At 36.4% G+C, this 26,707-nt stretch overlaps 1 protein-coding gene across 1 annotated transcript in view; it reads left to right on the top strand.

Annotated features, from left to right (window-relative positions):
* MAN1A2 (mannosidase alpha class 1A member 2) overlaps positions 1-26,133 on the top strand; it is a 172,907-nt gene extending 146,774 nt beyond the window's left edge. Inside the window, exon 13 of the mRNA XM_082369254.1 lies at positions 20,180-26,133. Within this exon, the coding sequence (XP_082225380.1) occupies positions 20,180-20,312 (133 nt within the window). The 3' untranslated portion in view covers positions 20,313-26,133. The remainder of the gene's footprint in view (positions 1-20,179) is intronic.
* The last annotated feature ends 574 nt before the right edge of the window (positions 26,134-26,707 follow it).

Below are 26,707 nucleotides of genomic sequence, written 5' to 3'. Positions count from 1 at the left end.
CATAAGGCGACTGCTAACAGCTATAAGAGAGGAAATCGACAGTAACATGATAATAGTGGGGGACTTTAACACCTCACTTACACAAATGGACAGATCATCCAAAATGAAAATAAGGAAACAGAAGCTTTAAATGACACAATAGACGAGATAGATTTAATCGATATTTATAGGACATTCCACCCATAAACAGCAGATTACACTTTCTTCTCAAGTGCGCAGGGAACATTCTCCAGGATAGATCACATCTTGGGTCACAAATCAAGCCTCAGTAAATTTAAGAAAATTCAAATCATATCAAGCATCTTTTCTGATCACAACGCTATGAGACTAGAAATGAATCACAGAGAAAAAAACGTAAAAAACACAAACACATGTAGGCTAAACAATACATTACTAAATAACCAAGAGATCACTGAAGAAATCAAAGAGGAAATCAAAAAATACCTAGAGACAAATGACAATGAAAACACGACGATCCAAAACCTATGGGATGCAGCAAAAGTAGTGCTAAGAGGGAAGTCTATAGCTATACAAGCCTACCTCAAGAAACAAGAAAAATCTCAAATAAACAATCTAACCTTACACCTAAAGGAACTGAAGAAAGAAGAACAAACAAAACCCAAAGTTAGCAGAAGGAAAGAAATCATAAAGATCAGATCAGAAATGAATGAAATAGAAACAAAGAAAACAATAGCAAAGATCAATAAAACTAAAAGCTGGTTCTTTGAGAAGATAAACCAAATCGATAAACCATTAGCCAGACTAATCAAGAAAAAGAGGGAGAGGACTCAAATCAATAAAATTAGAAATGAAAAAGGAGAAGTTACAACAGACACCACAGAAATACAAAGCATCCTAAGAGACTACTACAAGCAACTCTATGCCAATAAAATGGACAACCTGGAAGAAATGGACAAATTCTTAGAAAGGTATAACCTTCCAAGACTGAACCAGGAGAAACAGAAAATATGAACAGACCAATCACAAGTAACGAAATTGAAACTGTGATTAAAAATCTTCCAACAAACAAGAGTCCAGGACCAGATGGCTTCACAGGCGAATTGTATCAAACACTTAGAGAAGAGCTAACACCCATCCTTCTTAAACTCATCCAAAAAATTGCAGAGGAAGGAACACTCCCAAACTCATTCTATGAGGCCACCATCACCCTGATACCAAAACCAGACAAAGATACTACAAAAAAAGAAAATTACAGACCAATATCACTGATGAATATAGATGCAAATTCCTCAACAAAATACCAGCAAACAGAATCCAACAACACATTAAAAGGATCATACACCATGATCAAGTGGGATTTATCCCAGGGATGCAAGGATTTTTCAATATACGCAAATCAATCAATGTGATACACCATATTAACACATTGAAGAATAAAAACTATATAATCATCTGAATAGATGCAGAAAAAGCTTTAGACAAAATTCAACACCGATTTATGATAAAAACTCTCCAGAAAGTGGGCATAGAGGGAACCTACCTCAACATAATAAAAGCCATATACAACAAACCCACAGCAAACATCATTCTCAATGGTGAAAAACTGAAAGCATTTCCTCTAAGATCAGGAGCAAGACAAGGCTGTCCACTCTCACCACTATTTTTCAACATAGTTTTGGAAGTCCTAGCCATAGCAATCAGAGAAGAAAAAGAAATAAAAGGAATAGAAATTGGAAAAGAAGAAGTAAAACTGTCACTGTTTGCAGATGACATGATACTATACATAGAGGATCCTAAAAATGCCACCTGAAAACTACTAGAGCTAATCAATGAATTTGGTAAAGTTGCAGGATACAAAATTAATGCACAGAAATCTCTTGCATTCCTATACACTAATGATGAAACATCTGAAAGAGAAATTATGGAAACACTCCCATTTACCATTGCAACAAAGAGAATAAAATACCTAGGAATAAACCTACCTAGGGAGACAAAAGACCTGTATGCAGAAAACTATAAGACACTGTTGAAAGAAATTAAAGATGGTACCATCAGACGGAGAGATATACCGTGTTCTTGGATTGGAAGAATCAATATTGTGAAAATGACTATACTACCCAAAGCAATCAGATTGAATGCAATCCCTATCAAATTATCAATGGCATTTTTTACGGAACTAGAACAAATCATCTTAAAATTTGTATGGAGACACAAAAGACCCCGAATAGCCAAAGCAGTCTTGAGGGAACAAAACGGAGCTAGAGGAATCAGACTCCCTGACTTCAGACTATACTACAAAGCTACAGTAATCAAGACAATATGGTACTGGCACAAAAACAGAAACATAGATCAGTGGAACAAGATAGAAAGCCCAGAGATAAACCCACGCACTTAGGGTCAACTAATCTATGACAAAGGAGTCAAGGATATACAATGGAGGAAAGACAGTCTCTTCAATAAGTGGTGCTGGGAAAACTGGACAGCTACATGTAAAAGAATGAAATTAGAACACTCCCTAACACCAAACACAAAAATAAACTCAAAATGGATTAGAGACCTAAATGTAAGGCTGGACACTATAAAACTCTTAGAGGAAAACATAGGAAGAACACTCTTTGACATAAATCACAGCAAGATCTTTTTTGATCCACCTCCTAGAGTAATGGAAATAAAAACAAAAATAAACAAATGGGACCTAATGAAACTTCAAAGCTTTTGCACAGCAAAGGAAACCATAAACAAGATGAAAAGACAACCCTCAGAATGGGAGAAAACATTTGCAAACTAATCAGTGGACAAAGAATTAATTTCCAAAATATATAAACAGCTCATGCAACTCAATATTAAAGAAACAGACAACCCAGTTCAAAAATGGGCAGAAGACCTAAATAGACATTTCTCCAAAGAAGACATACAGATTGCTGAGAAGCACATGAAAAGCTGCTCAACATCACTAATTATTGGAGAAATGCAAATCAAAACTACAATGAGGTATCACCTCACACCAGTTAGAATGGGCATCATCAGAAAATCTACAAACAACAAATGCTGGAGAGGGTGTGGAGACAAGGGAACCCTCTTGCACTGTTGGTGGGAATGTAAATTGTTACAGCCACTATGGAGAACAGTATGGAGGTTCCTTAAAAAACTAAAAATAGAATTACCATATGATCCAGCAATCCCACTACTGGGCATATACCCAGAGAATACTATAATTCAAAAGGACACATGCACCCCAATGTTCATTGCAGCACTATTTACAATGGCCAAGTCATGGAAGCAACATAAATGCCCAAGGACAGATGAATGGATAAAGAAGTTGTGGTACATATTTACAATGGAATATTACTCAGCCATAAAAAGGAACGATATTTGGTCATTTGTTGAGACGTGGATGGATCTAGAGACTGTCATATAGAGTGAAGTAAGTCAGAAAGAGTAAAACAAATATCGTATATTAATACATGTATGTGGAACCTAGAAAAATAGTACAGATGAACCGTTTTGCAGGGCAGAAGTTGAGACACAGATGTAGAGTACAAATGTATGGACACTAAGGGGGGAAAGCTGCGGGGGGGTGGGCATGGTGGTGTGATGAATTGGGCAATTGCGATTGACATGTATACACTGATGTTTATAAAATTGATGACTAATAAGAACCTACTCTATAAAAAAGTAAAATAAAATTCAAAAATTAAAAATAAATGCCTAGTGATGCTAATCATCTCCATGTGAGCAGTTCATCTCTCTAGTAAATTGCGTATCAAGAAAAAAGCGGTCTCTCACAGTTTTTAAGTATAGTTTTCATCATGTTTAATGTAATGCTGTAAATCTTTTATAGCACCATGGGACCCCTACAAAGTGCCACTAGTGATGCTGGACATGTTCCTAAGAAGCAGAGAAAAGTCATGACGTTGACATTTCAAGAAAAAGTTGAATTGCTTGATATGTACCGTAGATTGAGGTCTGCAGCTGGGTTTTCCCACGACTGCATGATAGATGAATCCAGTGTTAAGGACGAGTGTGAAAATAAAAAAAAGAAAAAGAAATTCATGAAGGCATCACTGCAGCTACACCAGCAGGCACAAAAACTTTGCACATTTTGCAAAATACCTTTTAATCTTGTATTGAAAATGCAGCTTTTTATGTGGGTGCAAGATTGCTATAAGAAGCATTCCTTTAGACTCTAATATGATTTGAGAAAAAGCGAAGTCAGTATATGACAACTTAAAGCAAAAGGAAGGTGAAGGATTTAATGCCTGTAAAGAATGGTTTGCTAATTTTAGAAAGAGACTTGGCTTAAAAAATGTCACGATAACACAACAGGAGAAGCAGCTACTGCTGACCAAGAGGCAGCAGAGGAGTTCCCAGACACCATTAAAAAAATTGTTGAGGAGAAAGAATATCTGCCTAAACAGGTTTTAATGCAGACAAAAGTACCCTCTTCTGGAAAAAAAATGCCACAGAGGACATTTATTAGTCAAGAAGAGAAGTAAGCACCAGGATTTAAGGCAGGAAGGGGTAGGCTAACTCTACTCTTTTGTGCAAATGCAGTTGGGTTTATAGTAAGAACTGCCCTTATCTCCAAAGCTGCTAATTAACCCTTGAGCCTTGAGGGGAAAAGACAAACACCAGCAGCACGTCTTTTGGTTGTGTTATACAATAAGAAGGCCTGGAGGAGAACCCTTTTTCTGAATTTGTTCCATCGTTGCTTTGTCCCTGAAGTCAGGAAGTACCTTGCCAGTAAGAGACTGCCTTTTAGGAAAGCAGCGGGGGAGGGGGGGTGGTGGTGTGAAGAAGTGGGAGATTGGGATTGACATAGGTACACTAATATGTATAAAATGGATAACTAATAAGAACCTGCTGAATAAAAAAATAAGTAAAATAAAATTCAAAAAAAAAAAAAAAGAGAGACTGCCTTTTAGAGTTCTTTCATGATTGGACAATGACCCTGGCCCCCTAGAACCCCAGAGTTCAGCACCAAAGGCGTCAAAGTGGCCTACTTGCCTCCAAACACAACATCTTTAATTCAGCCTCTAGATCAGGGGGTCATAAGGACCTTTAAGCCTCATTTCACACAGTATTCTATGGAAAAGGCTGTCAGCGCTGTGGAAGAGAACCACAACAGAGAAAACATCATGAAAATCTGGAAGGATTACACCACTGAATATGCCATCGTTATTAAAGAAAAAGCCATTAAATTCTTGTTGTAGGAAACTGTGTCCAGATGTTGTGCATAACTTCACAGGATTTACTACAGAGCCAGTCAAGGAAGTCATGAAAGAGATTGTGGATATGGAAAAACAGGGAGGAGGCGAAGGGTTTCAAGATACCGATATTGGAGGAATTTAAGAGCTATTAGACACCACACCAGAGGAATTAACAAAAGATGAGCGCTTCCAAACCAGTGGCAGATGATGAGGAAGAAGACATGGAAGAAGCAGTGCCAGAAAACAGATGGACCTTAGACAATCTGGCAGGAGGGTTCCGATTATTCAAGACTGCTTTTGACTTCTTTTATGACATGGACCTTCTATGATATGGGCACTGAAACTAAAGCAAACAGTGGAGGAAGGACTGGAACCACATAGAAACATTTTTGGAGAAATGAAAAAGCAAAAAAGTCAGAATTTATGATATGTTTCCATAAAGCTATACTGAGTGCTCCTGCCTCTCCTACCTCCCCTTCCACCTCTGAGACAGTGAGACCAACCTCCTCTCTTCCGCTTCCTCCTCAGCCTACTCAACATGAAGATGGTGAGGATGGAGACCTTTCTGATGGTGGTCCACTTAATGATTAGATCATCATGTTGTACAGTTAATAAATTTATCTGTTGTGCATGTGTGTGAGTGTCTCCGTGTGAAAATCTAATAACTATACGGCAAGAACTGTATGGAATGAGATGTTTTTGTGTCATCATCATCGTTTAAGTATTCATCGTGTAGAACATCATGTGCAAGACTTGTACTGTATTTCCACCAGCAGTACACAAGGGTTTCCTCTTCTCCACATCTTCAACAACACTTGTTATCTCTTGTCTTTTTGATAATAGTCTTTGAAACAGGTGTGAGGTGGTAGCTCATTGTGGTTTTGATTTGCATTTCCCTGATGATTAGTAATGTTGAACATCTTTACATGTATCAGCTGTTGGCCATTTGTGTGTCTTTTTGGGAAAATGTTCAATTTCTCTGCCCATTTTTTAATTGGGTTGTTTGGTTTTTAGCTATTGAGTTGTGTTAGTTCTTTATATATTTTGGATATTAACCCCTGTCAGATATGTGATTTGCAGCTATTTTCTCCCATTCTTTAGGTTGCCTGTTCATTTTTTGGATTGTTTCTTTTGCTGTGCAGAAGCTTTTTAGTTTGATGTAGTTCCACTTATTTATTTTTGCCTTTGTTGCTTGTGCTTTTGGTGTCATATCCAAAAAATCGTTGCCAAGACCCATGTCAAGGAGCTCTTTCTCTGTTTTCTTCTAGGAGTTTTACAGTTTCAGGTCTTAAGTAGCTTCTGATTGTATCACTTTATCATTTCTAACTGTATTTTTTAAAGCATTCCTGATTATCCTATATAAAATTTCAGTTTTTCCCCTTATTCCCTCATTTTCTCTTACTTTAATTTTCGCCATAGCACCTATCTTCTAACATACTGTATAATTTCCTTAGGCATATAAGAATATATGCCTTAGAATACAAACTCCACAAGGGTGGTGATATTTGTATATTTTAGTTATTGTTCTATCCCCAGCATCAGTGGTGGAGCCACACATAGTTGTTTCAGTATTAAATATTTGTGGAGTAAAGGATTGAATCATTTGATTCTGAGAGAGAGCTGAAAAACAGCAATTTTATAAGATCTTACAAAAATGGGAGTGGGAAGGAGAAGAGAATAATAGAACTATTTTATTTCCTGCTTGAGGCTCAGGGCTTGAACTCAGAATTCAGTTAGTGCTAGAATATAGCTAATAATGAGCAGGTCAAGAAATTAATAAAGCAAGAAGGAAAGGCACAAGGCAAGATGTGAAAAGTGGAGGACTCAGGGCAGTTGATCTGTTTTCAGTAGAGAGTCAAAGGTTCAGATGCCCACATGAAGGAGAAAAGCAGAAACAGTAAAAACTGCTGATAGAAGTTACAAAATTGGTAAACCTAGGGCAGTGGTTCTTAAACTTGAGCATGCATCAGAATCACCTGGAAAGCTTCTTAAAACAGATTGCTGAGCTCCATTGCCAAAGTTTCTGATTAGAAGGTCTAGAGTGGGGTCTGAGAATTTTCATTTGTAACAAGTTCCCAAGTGATGCTGTTGCTGCTGGTCTGGAGGATCACACTTTGAGACCACTGACACCTGTGACTCAGTAAACCACTTATGGAAGCAATTAGGGATCAAGGAATTACCTATACTGACAAGGAATAGCTAGTATACCACGAGGTCAGGTGGGCAAATCATGGCTATATTTATGTGGTCCAGTCTCCTCAAATGGTATACTGAAGGTATACCATATTTTTTAATCCCTCTTAGGACTTACCACAGTGTCACTGCAATCCACATATCAGACACTAGGGGACACACACACAGAGTGAATTTCACTTGCGCTGTTTAATATAAGCATTTTTTTCAGTTTGCAAGCTGTGTACTTTGAAATATCCTTGCCAGTTTTCTTTTGCTACAGTAGAGGGAGCTACAATTCAAATTGTACTTATGTAGCAGTAACACATAATAAGATTATTTTCGTTTTCCATCATTCTTTTTTTCTTAACTTTAAAAATTGACATATATACACTATTGACACTATGTATGAAATAGATAACTAACGAGAACCTACTGTATAGCACAGGGAAATCTACTCAGTGTTCTGTGGTGACCTAAATGAGAAGGAAATCCAGAAAAGAGGGGATATATGTATGTGTATAGCTGATTCACTTTGCTGTACAGCAGAAACGAACACAACATTGTAAAGCACCTATACGCCAATAAAAAATAAATAAATAAAATTAAAATTGGCTTTATTAAAGTATTCTAAGTGTACAGTTCATTGTATTTTGGCAAATATATAAGCCTGGGTAACTACAGCCACAGGTAATATGGAATATTTCCATCCTTATCTTGCAGTGAGTTCCACCCCAACCCTGAACACATAGCTGCTTTGTGTTACTATAGGTTACCTGTTCTAGAATTTCATATAATTATGCACTTTTTTTTGTTTGGCATTCTTTTCAGCATAATTTTTTTTAGATCAGTCAGTGTTGTTGCATGTATCAGTAGTTCATTCCTTTCTCTTGATAGTATTCTGTTGTATGGCTATACCACATTTTCTTTATTCATTCACTTTTTGGTGGTTCATTAGTCATACGCTTTTGAAAGGAATCTAGAAAAAAAAGGAATTATGTTTGTTTACCATTTGACTACATGTCAGTGTCTTGCTCTTAGGTTTTTCTATCTAGGAATTTTAAAATTTCTCCCTTAAAAGTAACTAATGCCATCTATTTTGCTGTTACCAAATAATTACTATCAAATAATTTGCTATTAAATAAAATTCTAAATGTTTTTAATCTTGGTGCTTCTTAAAGCAGAGATGGCAAATATAGAACTGTAGGAGCTAAAATTTGTGGCAACAATCTTCCTCTCAAAACTCAAGTAAATATTGTTGACTGAAGTTTTTTGTTCTAAGCTTGTCCTGGTTTTCAAAAAATTCCAGTGAGACTTCTGTGTCTCCCTTTGCAAGCAATTTTATGCATGTTTTTCTTGATATTTAGCTAAGTTGGCTAATTAGGTACTTTTTCTAGGGGAATATTTTAATATTATAAGAAAGCTAGTAATACACAAATAGAGTAACAGATTTGTGATAAATTACCAAAAATGTTAATTGTAGCATCTAGAAAATGAGTGTATATGGGTTTCGCTGTAAAATTCTTTCCAAGTTTCTGTAGGTTTGAAAGTTTTATAATAAAATATTGAGGTGGGAGGAAGGAGGAAAAGAGCCAGTAAATTGTTATCCAGGAGACAGATATTATTGCTGATGTTGTTATCATATCCTATAGTAGTTCCAATTCTTCTTTTTATAGCTACTGTTATCTTCCTTTGCCTGTAAAGTTATTCTCAATATAAGCAAATGAATGTACAGTTAGCCAGCTACCAGACTGTTAAAGCTAATTCCCTAGTGAACAAGGTTTTGAAGTAGGTTCAAAGACAGTTGTGATAATGGTTTTGTCAACAAAGCATCAAGAGTAGTATGATTCAAGTTTGTCATCAAAAGTGTCTAAGTAATATATTTGTGAGAGAGGAAGAATCAATGAGATAGATTATTGGGGTAAGGATTCTTAGGCAGGAAAAAATAGTTCAAGAGGGAAGACTCAAAAAAACAAAGCCACTATTCTCTTCCATTTATCTTTTTTTAAAATCTTTTATCTTATCTGTAATTGTATCCTAAAGTTAACTTTCTACCATGAGAGGGCTATTTTTCCAGCTGGATGAGAAAAGAGCATTAAATCTCCTGTTCTCTGCTATTCTCTGCTCACTTACCCCTGAAGCCTGGTTTATAGACTAAGTCAAGTCAAAAGTATTTATTAAGGAGCTGTTCTCATCTCAGAATTGTGCTATTTGAGAATTAAAGTGTATGAAACATATACTCTACTCATGAGCTTGCAATGTAGTTAAGAAAGCTCTTACTTCTGGTCATGGGCAAACTCAGTACAAAGTATATATATATAGTGCTAAAGAGAATATAAATGTTTTGGAAATTCAGAGAAAGGAACTTTGGTGTGAGCTAGAGTAGTTATGAAAAAAGATTGAAATGATGCTAAGTGATACATAAGATGTTAATAGGTGATATAAAGCAGAAAGTCACTTCATGAAAAGAGGGACCCAGCTTGAGAAAATAAATGCTACCTTTCTTTAAAAATACGGTAAGAAAAGTATCCTGACTAAAGAATATTCAGTAGAAGTAATGGGAGATAGGATTCTAGAATCAAAATCAGGGAAGCAACAATATGGATGAACATTGAGGACATTATGGAAAGTGAAATAAGCCAGTCACAAAAAGACAAATACTGTTATGATTCCACTTACATGAAGTATCTATAATCAGATTCATAGAAAAAGAAAGTAAAAGGTGGTTATCAGGGGCTGGGGGAGGAGAAAAAGGGAAGTTGTTGTTTAAAGGGTGTAGAGTTTCAGTTTTGCAAGATGAAAAAGTTTTGGAGATATGTTTCACAATAATGTGAATATACATAATACCACTGAATTTTAAAATGGTTAAGATGGTAAATTTTATGTTTTGTGTTTTTGCCACAATAAAAAACTAGAGAATCAATGGCATGCTACAAAGGGAATTATAAGATAAAATGCCAAAGCATCTGTACTTTAACTCCAACCCCTATAGCTTACCCTGGAATGTAGTGACAGGAAAACAAATATGACTGAGAGGGCCCCAAAGGGAGAAAAGTAACTTGTTATTTTAAATGATTGCAAGGATCCAAAGAAATTACACATCAAGGTACTACAACAAATGTGATTTTGTAATCAATATTAATGTTCTTTCAGGAATGATAGAGAGAAACACAACAGAATAGAGACATAATTTTAAAGAAGGGAAAAGTTGGATTGAGAAAAATAAAGATAGATGAACTTAATGTCCATTTTCACAAAATTCTAGAAAGTCATGGTATGAAGTCTTTAGAGAAGAATCAGTGATCATGAAGAGCCAGAAAGGGTTCCTAAGAACAAGTTCTTGCTGGATAAACTCTAATGATCTTTTTGAATCGGGTTAATAATAGAGGGTAAGGGATTCCATGAACATAGTTACATAGTGTTCAGCAAATCATTTGACAAAGTATTTCAAAATGGAAGAGTTGGTCTTTTGCTTCCTCCAAGCTGAAATACCAGGGATCATATTTACCATTCCTCTTGAAACAAACAGATAAACTGTGTTTGAAACAATGGTTTCAAAACACTGGACAAGAGGCAATGAAGGACTGTAATCTCTGAGAGATGGGACACAAGCCAGGTGAACCCTGTGTTTGCCTCAGCTTGCTGTCCTGATAGAGTTTCCAGTCCACTGCACAGGAAGGGGGACCTGAGGCAGAGTGCAACAGATTCCTTGAGGAGATGGAGCTGTGATTCCAAGGAAACTAAGATAGCTAGTGTTCACAGGAGAGTACTAGAGAGGAGAGAGCTGCACAGAGATCCCAGGAAAACCCCCTGGAGTGTTCAGCAGAATGAAGGAACTACCTGAATTGAGGGAAGGACTCATCTGTGAGGGATTAAAGGGAACAGTTTATGGTAATCACATAGGACCAGGAATAGTGTCTGGTTTCAGTAGCCTGACTGGAAAAACTCCTAATTTATGGTGCACCAAGTAGAGTACTCAGGAAAGTCCTGCCTCAGTAGAGGTGGATAATCTACAAAAATATCTAGCAACCAACAAGGTAAAATTCATAATGTCTGGCATCCACTCAAAGATATCGTGTATGCAAAGAAGCAGGAAAACATGACCTATCATGAAAATAATCAATTGAAACTAACTTTGAACTCATATAGATGTTAGAATTCGCAGACAACATTAAAACAGTTATTATAACTATATTCTATACATTCAAAACGTTAAGTAGAGACATGGAAGATATAAAAACCCAAATAAAACTTCTAGAAATGAAAACTGCAGTGTCTGAATTGGAAAATAAATATACCAAATAGGATTAATAGCAGATTAGACGTTGCAGAAGAGAAGGTTAGTGAACTAGAAACATAGCAATAGAAATTCAAATGAAACAAAGGCAAAAAAAAGAATCTTATAAAAATGAAAAGAGCATCAGTGAACTGTGTAACAACTGCACGTAGCTTAAAATATATGAACCTGGGGTCTCTGAAGGAGAGGACAGAAATATGGATGAAAAAAAAATTGGCCACACTCTTTCCAAGCTTGTTGTAAACACCATACTCACAGATCCAAGAAGCTGAATAAACTTCAAGGACAAGAAACGTGAAGAATACTTCGCCCAAGGCACACTGTACTGAAACTGCTCAAAGATAGTGATAAAGAAAAAAATCGTAAAAGCAACCAGAGGGAAATCACAAGTTAGGCAAAAAGGAGCAAATATAAGAATGACATCAGAGTTTTCATTGGAAACAAGACTAATATCCCTCTGAACATAACTATAAAATAGCTAAACAAGATTTTTTACAAATCAGATCTACAACATATTAGTTAATACATCATGACCCAAATGGGTTTATTCCATGTATGGAGGCTTGATTTAACATTGGAAAAATCAATCAGTGAACTGTAAAAGAAAAACCATATGTATCACCTCAATAGACACAAAAACCATTTGACAAAATCCAACATCCATTCCTGGTAAAACTCTTAGCAAACAAAAAACGGAAAGGAACTTCCTTAACCTGAAAAAGGCCGTATATGAAGAACATATATCTAGCATCATACTGAAAAACTAAAATCCTCCTAAGTTCCTCCAAGGTCAGAAACAAGACACGGATGTCTGTTCACTTCACTTCTATTTAGCCTTGTATTGGAGGTTCTCCAGTGCAGCCAGACAAGAAAAAGAAATAAAAGACATCCAGATTAGAAAGAAAGAAGTAAGCTACCTTTTTTTTTTGTTGTAGAGGATAATTGTTCTCTATGAAAATCCTATGGAGTTTCTCAAAAAGTTACTAGAACTAATTGAATTTAGCAGGGTTACAGATAGAAGATTAATATATTAGAGTCAATTGTATATACTAGCAGTGAGCTATCAGAAATTGAAACTGAAAAAATTGCAACTTATAAATATTGAAATATTTAGGGATAAATCTTGCCAAAACACATAAAAGACCTGTACACTGAAAACTAAAAATCATTGCTGAGAGAAATTAAAGACCTAAATAAATGGAGAGACTCACTTTGTTTATGGTTCTGAGAATTCAGTATTGTTAATTCTCCCTCAATTGTTCTACAGTTACGCAATCCTGGTCAAAATCCCTGGAGGCTTTTTTGGGTAGAAATTAATAAGCTCTTTCTAAATTTCATATGAGAATGCAAAGAACCTGGAATAACCAAAACAAGTTTGAAAAAGAACAAAGTTGAAAGCCTAATACTATGTGATTTCAAGACTTATTATAAAGCTATCATAATCAAAACACTGTGGTATTGGTGTAATAGATAATAATAATTGATAGCCAAATATATGAAAAAAATGGGGGGGAATTGATTTTTGACAAAGGTACAAAGAGATGCAATGCAATGCAATGAGAAAAGATAGGCTTTTCAACAAAAGGTGCTACAATAATTGGATTTCTGTATGCATATACAAAAATCAACCCAAAATGGATTATAGACCTAAATTTAAAACCTAAAAATATACAACTTTTCATAGAAAACATAGGAGAAAATCTTTGTGACCTTTGGCTAGGCAAAGATTTCTTAGATATTATACCAAGCATAATCCATAAAAGAACAAATTGATCAATTGGTCTAAAATTTAAAATCATAAGCTCTTTGGAACAAACGTATGGACACCAAGGGGGGAAAGTGGCGGGGGGTGGTGGTGGTGTGATGAATTGGGAGATTGGGATTGACATGTATACACTGATGTGTATAAAATGGATGACTAATAAGGAAATAAATAAATAAATAAACATTAAAAAAAATAAGCTCTTTGAAAGACATTTGAAAGGAAATGAAGTAAAATGATGAAAAGTCAAGTCACAGACTGGAATCTTTGCTAAGTGTATATCTGATAAAAGACTTGTTTCTAGGTTATATAATAAATTCTCAAAACTCAAGAATAAGATAATATGCAACCAGTTTAAAACCAGGCAAAAGAGTTAACAGACACGTCACATATCTTCAGAGAAGAAGGAAGGATGACAAATAAGCTCATGAAAAAGTGCTCAACATCATTAGCATAAATTAAAGCTACAATGCGATACCACTACACACCTATTAGAATGTCAGAATTTACCCACACCTGAAGATATGTCTCTTTAATTTCTGGAGTTTGGACTTTTTGTGTGGAGATAAAATGCATGGAGCATCTTAAAATTCTGAGGAGAAAGTCAAGAAAGTCATGGAGAGTCTGATTACTGGGGAAAAAATTAGAAATAAAATCTCCTGCCTTTACAAATGTAGCAGAGAAAGAAAACATTTTTATTGTTGAATAAGCATTAAACCAGTTTCCATCACAGGCAGATTGCAAAGACAGAAAGAAATCTTACCTTTCTATATAACCAGGCAGATACATCAGTTACATACATGTTCTGAAGATAAATGATAATTTATCCTTCTGTAAAAGTACAGTTGACTCTTTTTTTTTCTTTTCTTTCTTTCTTTATTTTTTATTTCTTTATTTTTGGCTGTGTTGGGTCTTTGTTGCTGCATGCGGGCTTTCTCTAGTTGCGGCGAACAGGGGCTACTCTTCACTGCAGTGCGTGGGCTACTCATTGTGGTGGCTTGTTGCGGAGCATGGGCTCTAGGTGCATAGGCTTCAGTAGTTATGGCTTGCGGGCTCTAGAGAACAGGCTCAGTAGTTGTGGCACATGGGCTTAGTTGTTCTGCAGCATGTGGGATCTTCCCGGACCAGGGCTCGAACCTGTGTCCCCTGCATTGGCAGGCGGATTCTTAAGCACTGTGCCACCAGGGAAGCCCTGCAGTTGACTCTTGAGCAACACAGGTTTGAACTGCATGAGTTCACTTATACGTGGATATTTATCAATAGTAAATATTGGTTTGGCCAAAAAGTTCTTTTGGTTTTTAAGTAAAAATAAAAGACAGTTTTCATTTTCACCAAGAACTTTATTGAACAACGTATTCACTGTTTTGTTCTACTACCTTCTGTCATTTTTCAGGCAGCTTCATAATTCCATCTTCCCAAAACTTTTTATCTTTTTTTGAGCAAAGAACTATTCCAGGTGCCTTTTACAGTCTTCCAGGGAATTGAAATTTTTTTCATTAAGAGAATTTGTAAAGACCAAAATAAATGGACATTGGAAGGTGCAATGTCTGGTGAATATGACGGATGAATCAGAACTTCCCAGCCAAGCTGTAACAGTTTTTGCCTGGTCATCAAAGAAATATGCAGTCTTGGGTTATCATGATGGAAGATTATGCGTTTTCTGTAGACTAATTCTGGATGCTTTTCATCAAGTGCTGCTTTCAGTTGGTCTAATTGGGAGCAGTACTTGTTGGAATTAATCATTTGGTTTTCCGGAAGGAGCTCATAATAGAGCTCCCTTCCAATCCCACCATATACACGTCACCTTCTTTGGATGAAGGCTGGCCTTTGGTGTGGTTGGTGGTGGTTCACTTCATTTGCCCCACGATCTCTTCCATTCCACATTACTGTACAGTATCCACTTTTCATCATCCATCACAATTTGTTTTAAAAACGGAACATTTTCGTGACGTTTAAGTAGAGAATCAAATGTGGAAATGTGGTCAAGAAGTTTTTTTTCGCTTAACTTATGTGGAACCCAGACGTCAAAGTGATTAACATAACCAAGCTGGTGTAAATGATTTTCAACACTTGATTTGGCTATTTTGAGTATGTTGGCTATCTTCCGCGTGGTATAACGTTGATTGTTATATCTCAATTAATGTCTCGATTTGATTGTTATCAACTTCAACTGGTCTACCCAACCATGGAGCCTCATCCAGCAAGAAATCTCCAACATGAAACTTCACAAACCTTTTTTGACATGTTTGATCCGTCACAGCACCTTCTCCATACACTGCACAAATCTTTTTCTGCATTTCAGTTGCGTTTTTACCTTTCTTGAAATAATAAAGCGTATGCCGAAAACGTTGCTTTTTTCTTCAATCTTCAGTATAAAAATGGCTACACAAAATTCACCAATTTTGATGTTGTTTTTTTTTTTTTAAAATGCACGCTGATATGACAGCTGTCACAATACAATCTAACAAAATTGTTTTGAATGAAGTTAAAGACAACTAAGCGCTCCTAGAGCCATATTATGGAAAAATCCAAACAACCTTTTTGGCCAATCCAGTACTACAGTAGTACGCAGTCCGAGGTTGGTTGAATCCATGGATGTGGAGGAACTAGGAATACAGAGGACCCGGGGATACTGTACTCGAATTAACCCCCACGTAGTTTAGGGATCAGGGGTACTTTCTTGACAACACCATTTGCTATACATAGTACATTCTAAATTCACATGGTGATTGGGGTGGCCATCTGTGTTAATTGCCTTTATCCAGTGGAAAAGTAATACTTCTGTATTTATGACAAAGGGGTAATCAGAGCTTGGAGAAAGGTACCTAAGCTAACCTCCCACAGTGACAGAGAGATTGGGGTGCTATCTTCCTTGATGTTTATATTTCAAAGGCATGGCTCCCAGGCCTTTTAAGAAAAACATTCCTGGATTGTAAAGCTGACAAGAGGTTTACGAAGCTTTTAAAAAGATTTTACATACATATCAAAGGGACAGTTAGAAGTTTTCTCAAGGCAGTGACCTAAGAATAGGGAAAAAGGGATAAGGTCTTTTGGCACCAGGAAAAATTTAATATTTTTTCATTAATCTTTAGAAACCCAGAGATCTGACAGTGTTTTACCGCTGAATTAACCAACCTTTGTTACCATCTACCTCTGGGCTTTTTGTTATGTGAGATAACCCCAACTGTTTATGTATTGATAGTTTAGGTATCCTCTATCCTATAAGAAAGTCATCCTAAATTATTTGACCCCTAAAGGCAGAGGAAGATGAATTTTCCCCAGCCCCCTTATGTTTCACGACAAAGCCTAAACCATTGAAGCATACCAGAAATGTTCTGCCTCCTTCAGTTTATCTTTTAAAAAATGCATTTGAATCCACAATACACCCACATTTGTTTCAATATTTTTTCTTCCCCACCCTTTCCCGCCAAAAAACAACTTTAAGATTTGAGAAAAGATGTGGGGAAAGGCAGAGAGGGGCAGATCTTTTGGAGAGGTTAATAATTGTATATTTTAATATATCATCTTTTAGAATATAATTTCCACTGAGTGTCTTTAATTTGATTTCTAACCAGTCTATTCTAAGACATTATTTAAACATTAGGAGTATAAATGAAATGGAATGTTTAAGTAAATTATTTTTCAAACAATCTGAGGTTTTATTATGAGTTACTTGCAGTCTCTAATGCAAGCCTTTAGCATTGTAACATCTATCCATAATACCCTGGACATTGCCGCTGCTAGTTGTGAAAAAGAATAGACAAGTCGGCAAAGCTCATTTGATAAACATAAAGGATTAAGTAAAGAACATATTAGCTTGGTAGTTGGTTCTTTTAGCCTTACCATTTCTCCATAGACACTTAAATGTTTCTCCTCAGATTTTGTTGACTGTTCTTTCTGTAAAACCTTCCTATTTGGTGGTTACCGCCAACACTTATGTTGAGATGACTTCTGGCACCATCACCTCCTCTGAATGTCTTGTCTTTGTAGATAAGAGAAAGATAAAAGAGATGTATGTGAGCAGCATTTAAAAATAGCTCTAAAAAGTCAGCAAGACATCCAGTAAAACTGAAGTACTAAATAGCACCTTTTTATATACTTACAGGCCTTTGTCAATGCCATTTGTCATCTATTATCTCTAACTTTGAACTATAGTTTTAAAAAATCCTTATTAGAGGAAAAAACATCTAGTAATCTGATAGCTAATTTAGATTAGACTTTCCTCAACTTTCACAGCAAAGATCACACTTCTCCAATTGTTCTATTTTTAAAATCCAAGCTAAAAATCTTAAATTTAAGTCAGTAGTAGTGTACCATGTCCTTGACATGAATTGTTTAGCTATATTACTGTACTTTTAAACATTTATTTCGTTATAAATTTTAAAATATATCTGTATATCTATAGTCTAGCCTCTGCTCTCTAGGGATTATTTGACTCTCCAAGAAGTAGTTAGTTTTATTCCAAACCCCTACTTAAGGTCCAGAGGTGTCCTAAGGAGGGTAGACATGGAAGTTGTATTAGTTTCCTAGGGCTGCCATAGCAAATTACCACAAACTTGGTGGCATTACAGAAATTCTATTCTCTCACAGCTCTGGAGGCCAGAAGTCTGAAATCATTTTCTTCTGAAGGTGTTCCTTGGATGGTGGGAGCTTAACTTCAGTCTTCGCCTCTGCCTTCACATGACGTTCGTCCCTATATGTCTCTGGGTCCAAATCTCTCTCTCCTTTCTCTTGTAAAGGTAGAAGTCATTGGATTTAGGGCCCATCCTAAATCCAGGATGATTTCCTCTTGAGATCCTTGACTAATTATATCCCCAAAGACCCTATTTCCAAATAAAATCACATTCTGAGGCTCCAGATGGACATGAATTGGGGGGCGTGGGGACTGTTCAACCCACTACAGTAGTATTAAGATTATTTTTTAAATGATTGTTTAAAAATAATAATACCACTTTCTGTTATCTAAAACTTACACAATCACTATCTTATTGATTTTTATAACTCGTTGTGTTTATGTGAGGTACTTCTATAGCATCCCCAATGGAAAGGAATCATTTTGCAGGAAACTGCATTTTCTCTCTATTCCTTTACTTACTCCTCTCCCAAGTAGTGATGAGATTAGAGTGAGCCTGATACATTAGCCCACATTTAACCAACAGACATGGAACTGCACACAACATAGCTCTCCTGGTCATATTTGTGCCCAGAACACAAAGAGCTTGTGCTTCTGATCTCCATACAGTAAGCTGACCCAGCAGAGTCTCTTGCTATGTCCATCCAAGTCTTTTTTCAGTGCTAGCTTCTTTGCCTGTAACCCGGTGAATAAATCAGTCAAGCAGAGCTCAAGGTCTAGGATCAAAGTGAAATTAGAAGCACTGTCACTCTCCATTCCAGCTTTACCAGTTATAAAGTTGATAAGCAACCCTCCTTTACCCCAGTGCTGTGTTTTTACTCTGTCATCCAGAACTATAACAGTAAGCAGAAAAGATATTAATGTGCCTATTTTTAAAATAAAGTAAGTTTAGCTAAGATATTGTAAAGGGATTCTTCACCAAAGCCTAGTAAGGCCCAGCCATTGCTAAGATCAAGAGTTAGAACCCAGATTTCCTGACTCTGTATAGCTGTTTCTTTAGGCTTACTTTGATGACCCCCTAATAGAATTCAGATTAGAATTTGCCCAATTATAGTATATAATATTCTTACCTATAATGGTAAGAATCATTTTGTAGACTATCATTTTTAATTTCTAAGTTACCACTGTGGCCTGCAGTGTTTATGGAAAGGTATAAACATATGCCTTCATATAAACAATGCTATTACCCATTGGACTTCTCTGGTGGCTCAGTGGTTAAGAATTTGCCTGCCAATGCGGGGGACATGGGTTCGAGCCCTGGCCCGGGGAGATCCCATATGCCACAGAGCAACTGAGCCTGCGCTCTAGAGCCCGCAAGCCACAACTACTGGAGCCCACATGCCCTAGAGCCCATGCACTGCAACTACTGAGCACGCGTGCTGCAGCTACTGAAGCCCGCACACCTAGAGCCCGTGCTCCACAAAAAGAGAAGCCACTGCAATGAGAAGCCCACACACCCCAACAAAGAGTAGCCCCCGCTCGCCACAACCAGAGAAAGCCCGTGCACAGCAACAAAGACCCAATGCAGCCAAAAAAACACAAAAAAACAGTGCTATTACCTATTAAGAGAGACTAATTATTAAACCTCCTGTAAATCCATAATGTTTCTGAAACCTTTATTTAAGTTTGCAGTACCTTCTCCAAGAACTGCAAAAACTAATGTGTTAGGAGTATGTGAAAGTCCTTGCTGTGTCCAAATAATGTGCTTTACTTGTTCCTTCAGTGTTTATTAATAAATATAGATTAATTAATTTCTAGTTATACTGTGAGGTCTCTAAGCTGCCAAAACATATGATTGATATTATATCTGATTTTTAAAAGAAGGTCTCTAAAAAATTCTGAATTGGTTTGTTTTATGCCATTTTACAGTTTGTTGTTTTATGTGTTTCAGGCAGGTATATGGGATTTGCTTTTTAACTGCCTTATTTCAGAGGTCTAGTTGTTCATCTTACTGGATTTTCTTATGCACTCTTCTGGAATATTTTGTGTTTCTAATCATTTGAATGGATGAGGTTCATTTTCTGGTGTGTTTTTCATCAAAGCTGCTCAAAATAGGTCATGGGTGTCCTCTGCCATTATAACTGAGATCACTTGATCTTCTTGTTGAATTCTAATTGAAACTCATTTTCCCCTTTTATTTTCAGATACTTGTATCTTCTGTTCTCCAGTGATGACCTTTTACCTTTAGACCACTGGGTATTTAATACAGAGGCTCACCCTCTGCCTGTGTTACATTTAGCCAACACCACACTTTCAAGAAATCCTGCTGTTCGATGAAAGCAGCTCCAGAAAGACCATTCTCACCTGTGTTTTGTTTACATGGACCACTACAGAAATTAGTCTGGAGAGGGGCCTTTTGAAAACCTGGACCTCTTAAGTCAGCATGGCAGGGTGAAACGTGACTATTCCCCGCAAGACTTTTCAACTTGTAGATATTTCAACTTTGAAATGATTCCATTTTATACCTGACCAAAACATATTCTGGTGTGTGTGGGACAGAGACCTGATGTGCTTTGATTCTTCACGAGATGGTCACATGAGAAAGTATGCCTGTTACTGCTTATTGCTTTTAGAGTCCTGGAATCTGGAGGCTAGATTTCCTGAGAATAAGCCAAGAATGTGGAGCACCTTGCAGGAGTTGGAGATGGCCTTTGGAACCAATTATATATTTGTTTCCTCCCAAAGTGGAGCAGCTCTCAAGTCAAAATATTTACACATTGTTTATCCCTTTTTTCTCCATTTTTAATAATGGAATGAATTAAAATAAATAAGAACAAAACAACAGTGTAACTGCATCAGCAGCAAGAAGAGTCAAAAAGGAAACAGAATACCTATCCCTGTCTGAATTTTCAAGTTTCGTATTAGATGACCAGACTGGCAACCATTTCAAATCTCAGTCTATCTATTCCATTGAAATTCCTTGGTTAAATTTGTTTTCTCTGGAGGCATGGTCTCACAAAGAATACTCTTCAAGTCTTTGTCTCCATATGGAATCATTGAAACTGCTGTTTATCATAACCACTACTTACGAGCCTGGGTTTGGGATTTTGTGCATGTTGTTCGGTCTAGTGTTGGTAGCATGACAAAAAGTGGGGAAAATGCCGCAGTTTGTTGCCTTGAAACCTGTTCTAAGAGAAAGCCTTGGTTTTGTTGGTAGGAGATTATTTTTCCAAAGCAGCAAATCTACCAAGTAAATTTTACCTACTTTAACCTCATTATAAACTTAGTAGAATCCCTCCATTTACAACTCTCTTTATGTGGCTTGGCAAAATTCACTATACTGTCATGCAGCTCTGAATTTACCTTGATGAGGCAAATTACTTTTCCAATTTACTAAATCAAAAACAAAATATAGTGAAACTTCCTTAAGTATTTTTGGGACAGGGGATCCTTTATTATCCCATTAGATGAGGGAGATTTTCACAAATATTTTATGTAAAAAATAAATTCAACTTTTTTTTCTCCAAGGGTATTTACAGAAATTCAAAGAATTAATCAGAATAGCTTCAGAATAATTTTTAGTGATTAAATGTGGTATAATTAATTATATTACACTAAACATGGGATATATCTAAGGGGCTTTCTCTTACCATCAAAAGATTTTGCAATGATATTTCTTTTTAAAGAAATTATGATTTCTCTACATTGGGAGGGGAATAACTTAAATTTTATCAAGAACTGTAAGATAAATATCTAAGACTTAATAAATTTTCTGTCCCTTGAATTTATGTCACAGTGCGAGACACTTTTTCTTCCTTACCTTTAATACAGACAGCTTCCATTGACAGTAATAGTTGGGAGTAGTATTATTAGTCTAGTATTTACTCTGAATTTGAAGATTTCATGAAACAGTGTGCAGGAAAGCCCACCTTAGAGTTCTGAAGGCTTATTTTCTTATTTTGTTTACTCTTTTATTAGCATGTGGTAGATTTAAATTGGAAAAAGATTTAATAAATTAATATAATTAAATATTTTTTAAGGGTGATCATCTTATATCACACATAGTCAAGCAGTCCTCACAGTTCAGCAAACGACCCATAAATGATAACCACCTCAAGATTTTCAGTATACATAGAAAGTAAGAATGTAGAGCCAGTTGATTATTTAAATCTTTAGGAGAGTTAAATTTTAGTACATATTTTGAGACTATAATACCTTTTACTAGTTGAAAAACTAAAATTTTTAAATGAAAAGTGTAGATGACCAACTTTAGAAGAGAAAGGGGAAAGTATGTAGTTCTCAAAAAATGTTAGCTTTCCTCCTAAAAATAGCAGAAGCCCACTTATGAGTCACTAAAAAGAATGAAAAACTTGACTTGGCAAAAGACCCAGAACAGCTGTAGAGATGTCAGTGAACCCTCCCTCACTTCGTTTAGAAGAATGCTGAGTCAAGGGGCCTTCTTGGTTCCCCAAGAACTGCTCAAGGAATGAGAAGACAGAACCCCCGCCCCAAGTGCTCTGTTTGTGTTTCTCGGATGAGTGGAGCTCGGGAAAAGGCAGAGAAGTGTACAGGCATGGCCAGTTCTGGTACAAGCAAAAAGCTTGAGGGGGACAAAGGAAGAGTCTTCTTCATCATCTCCCTACCTTCCTTGTGAGAAGACTAGAGCTTATGGGTATGCTTCCTTTTTTTGTTGTTTTTTCTTCTCTGAATACCAAAGGCAATTAAATTTAAGTCAGCTACAAATGACTTGCCAGTGTCATGTTTTATTTTTGTTATAGATTTAAAAAATTACTTTCTCCAAGATCCATCCTTATTCCATAGTATCCCATATTCTGCTTAGTTTCCAAGAATATACTTTACTTTGTTCTGTCCTTTACAGTCCTTTGCATTTTGTAGACCTTATTACTCAGGTTAAATACTCATTACATTTATAAGACCTTCTGCAGAGAGCCCAGAAATGCTCCTTTCCAGGTGCCTCCTCAAAAGCAGACACATTACTTCGTGCCTTTGGCACAGATGTGCAGAGTAGATAGATCATTTGGTATATGAGAAAAAAGAATAGAGATGCTGAACACCCCCTCTACCTTCTATATTTATTTTTCGTTTAGAATTTTGGGATCATACTTTTTGGTTCAAACCAGTATAAAGTTGTTAAAACCAAGAGAATGTGGTCCCAATCAAAAAGAAGTCTTGGTGCGGAAAAGTAAGTACCCAGTCACAGGGTTCTTACTTTCTCGTGGGTTGCACAGATGTGCTGCTTTATGTCTCTCTGACACCAACTTATTCTTGTCTTTGAGCAGATGTTTATATGTAAAAGCAAAACCTGGATATTGAAGGAATATATTCCTTCTGTGGAATATTGACCCTGATTCTCTATGATGTCCTCTAGGACAACCCAGGGCTTCACTTGGTAGATTTTAACCAAGCAGTTTAAAATTTGATCATTAACTTCTCATCTCCATTCTCCATTGCCAAAGTCTTTGTCAAAACTACAAATTTGTTGCTAAAAGGTTGTGCTTGCTATTCTCATCATGGAGTTTCTCCTTAGGCCTGGATTTCTTTGAATGAATGAGTGAGTGAATGAGAGGGTGAGTGAATAAACACAGGGTACCTAATATGTGCCAAGCGTTGTGCTAGGGACTTTCAAGTATTAGAACATTTTGTGATTCCAGTGGCATTTACTGTATAAGAGTTGTTCGTACCATTTAAAGTGTTTTCCAGTATGATTCATGTTACAAAATCCTTAATTTTGTATTTCATTTAAATTAAAGAAGGAAAGAAATGGTTTATAATATATTTTAAACAATGTGTTACTATATAATACTAACAGCTATAATTGTAGTTAATAACTAAAGTCTCTTGGAAAATGTCAAAGAAATACTTGATTTCTGATGCAACTTCAACTAAAATATCTACTTTAGAAATAAAAACATTCTTATTTTGCTATTATCACTTTAATTACATAATTAAAAGTTAATGTTTTATAGAAATGCTGGTTATTTTATATTCAAAAGTTTTATCACCTAATTCATGGGTAAAATTTGCAGTTGTGAATTGTTCATGCTCTGCTGTGGCTCCTAGTAATGGTCCCATGCTGTTAAATATAAAGAAAAATATACTGAAATATTTCTGAGTTGCTAATAACAGTTCCTAGTAATGGTATCTTGAGTTCTTATTTTTCTTTAGGTTTCCTTACCCTCAAATTGGCTATCTCATATCTTATCCACTCTTTACGTAGATACATACATAAATACAGTTGTACGCAGAGATTTTTAATACTGTCTCTGTCTGCTAATTAACAAACACGGTTGTTAACGCGTTTTGGCTGCACAAATTCTAAGCAGAATATTTGAGGAACCAAATATGATCTGGAGGTATTTGAATGCACTTACTTGGTTCAGGAACATTGGTGAAGATGATTTTCTGTTCCTTCAGCTCATTCAGATCACATTCTTGGTGATGTCTAATGGATCAGCAAGCTTCCTCCAGAGGGCTAGATGAGAAATATTTTAGGCTTTATGAGCCGTGCGGTCTCTGTCTTTACTACTCAGTTCTGCTGTTGAACTGTGAAAACAAGTATAGACAATATATAAAGGAAGGGATGTGGCTGTGTTCCAATAAAACTTTATTTACAAAAACGTGGAGGGCTAGATTTGGCCCATGGATCATAGTTGTTAACCCTTGATCCCAATTTACATTTGTATAAAACCCTATAATCTTTGATATGCATCTTTTATCTGTGTTTTGAGTACATAATTCATTTTTAAAGCGAAAAAAAAAGATGTGTGTATGTACGATTGTTTGTATTTGTGTAACCTAAAGCTATATATTTTGTTGTCTTGAAAACAGCTATACTCTACTGGAGTCTGTTCAGGTTTCAATATGGTACAACTATCTTGAAAGAGGCATTTTTTTGTTCATGGGGTATGCTGTCAGCCCTTATCCTAGCTTGTCATTTAATGCCACAATTCCAGAGTCTCTGTGTAAAAGGAAGGGTCTCTGTGGTGTCAAAATAATATATTTGCTCCAAGTTCTGCCTGCTCATTGACCTTTGGACCAACGACTGTGGATTGCTGGAGCTGCAAAAATTCCTCCACTTGAATACTCGTAGAGCCCTATGACAAGAATATGATAGAATTTCTGACTGTTGTGCTAAAGAAACCAATCTCTTGGAAAAATCTTAAGCAACAGGAAAAATGGGTTATGTTCCTCAGTTGCCATTTGGCAACCACTATTACTTTTTTAGAGTGCAGAAAGGTACTGCCCTTATTCCCTCTACAACAGCCTAAACCTGAGGAGTGCAGAGAAAAGATGTATCCAAAAGAAGAGTTCCCCTTCCTCTTCTTGCACTTGCCTCAAATTCTTTTCAAGTCAATAGCATTGTTTCCGAATGTCAGTGTGCATCCTATTTAAATTAAAGCATCCTCAGCCTTAGCCTTTTAACTGTTTAACAACTAATCCATTTTAAACTTTGAGCACAGCAGAACTCGTGAAATTACGCGACGCCATATTGCTGGTATGTATGAATGTATGTTGCAGCGCACCAGCCATCCTGAGAATAGCTTTTTCACGAAGCAGTTTATCAAATATTTCACTGTATTTGGAAATTCTAGAGGAGGGGAAGCCTGTACTCAGAGTGACAGGGGAGCACACGTTATAAATGAGCTACCTTTCTAGGTCCAGCGTACTATCTATACAGATGGCTTCAGCTCAGTGTGAACGTTAAGTGTGAGTACCCAAACACACCCACATACATACATGTTACTATGCAGAGGATTTTAAACCATTTGAATGCTACAGCATTCTACTGCAAATTGCATACCAGAAAACTCCATGGAGATAAGCTCAGCTCTTCTTGGGAAAAGTTATTTTTTAGAAAACTTAGAAATCAGTTTTTGTTTGGATTAACTCAATAAAGCATCCCCAGTTTTAATACTGGATTTGGAAGTTGAAATGCCGTTCCTCAATCTTACTGGTCTCAAATTCAGTGGTATAGTTTTTCCCTAAACTAATAAGAGGGGCAAGTATAACCTCCTAAATCGGTACCCACTGGCCGCTCCTGAACTGATTTCCAGTTATGTCCTCCATATGTAATTTTTATAAATTAAAGGTAATATTGTATATGAAAGATTAAATAAAGATGTTCTTTAAGTGAAAAGTCTGTTTAGCCTTCATTTGTACCCAGGATGACAATACAGTTCAATCTTCCTATTTTCAGAACAACTTTGGCTTTTACAGTAACTGGTAACCTTCAGTCTCCCATATTCAGAGAGTATTTCTTTTGATTCAGCTAATCTTCACATTCCTTGATGTTATAGAAAGATGAAGAGATTACTTAAAGGGTAATTTTCATGCCATCTGATTTTAAGAAGACAAACTATAGGCCTGCGCGGCAATCTTATAGTATGACTGTGCCTGTTATCTCTAAGACCTAGTCTAGTCCAACCTCTGAGACCATCAAGCTTAAAAATTGCCTTGGGACTTCCCTGGTAGCACAGTGGGTAGGACTCCGCACTCCCAATGCAGGGGACCCAGGTTCGATCCCTGGTCAGGGAACTATATCCCACGTGCATGCCGCAATTAAGAGTTCACATGCTGCAACTAAGGAGCCTGAGTGCCGCAAATAAGACCCGGTGTAACCAAATAAATAATAAGTAAATAAATATTTTTTAAAAATTGCCTTAATCACTGGATCTCATTCTGTCACATTAAAATCTGACCTGACCCTAAGA

Source organism: Balaenoptera borealis, assembly GCF_965194805.1.
Source record: "Balaenoptera borealis genome assembly, chromosome: 1".
NCBI lineage: Eukaryota > Metazoa > Chordata > Mammalia > Artiodactyla > Balaenopteridae > Balaenoptera > Balaenoptera borealis.
Note: the sequence above shows the minus strand (reverse complement) of the source record. Positions and strands in the feature narration are given on the sequence as shown.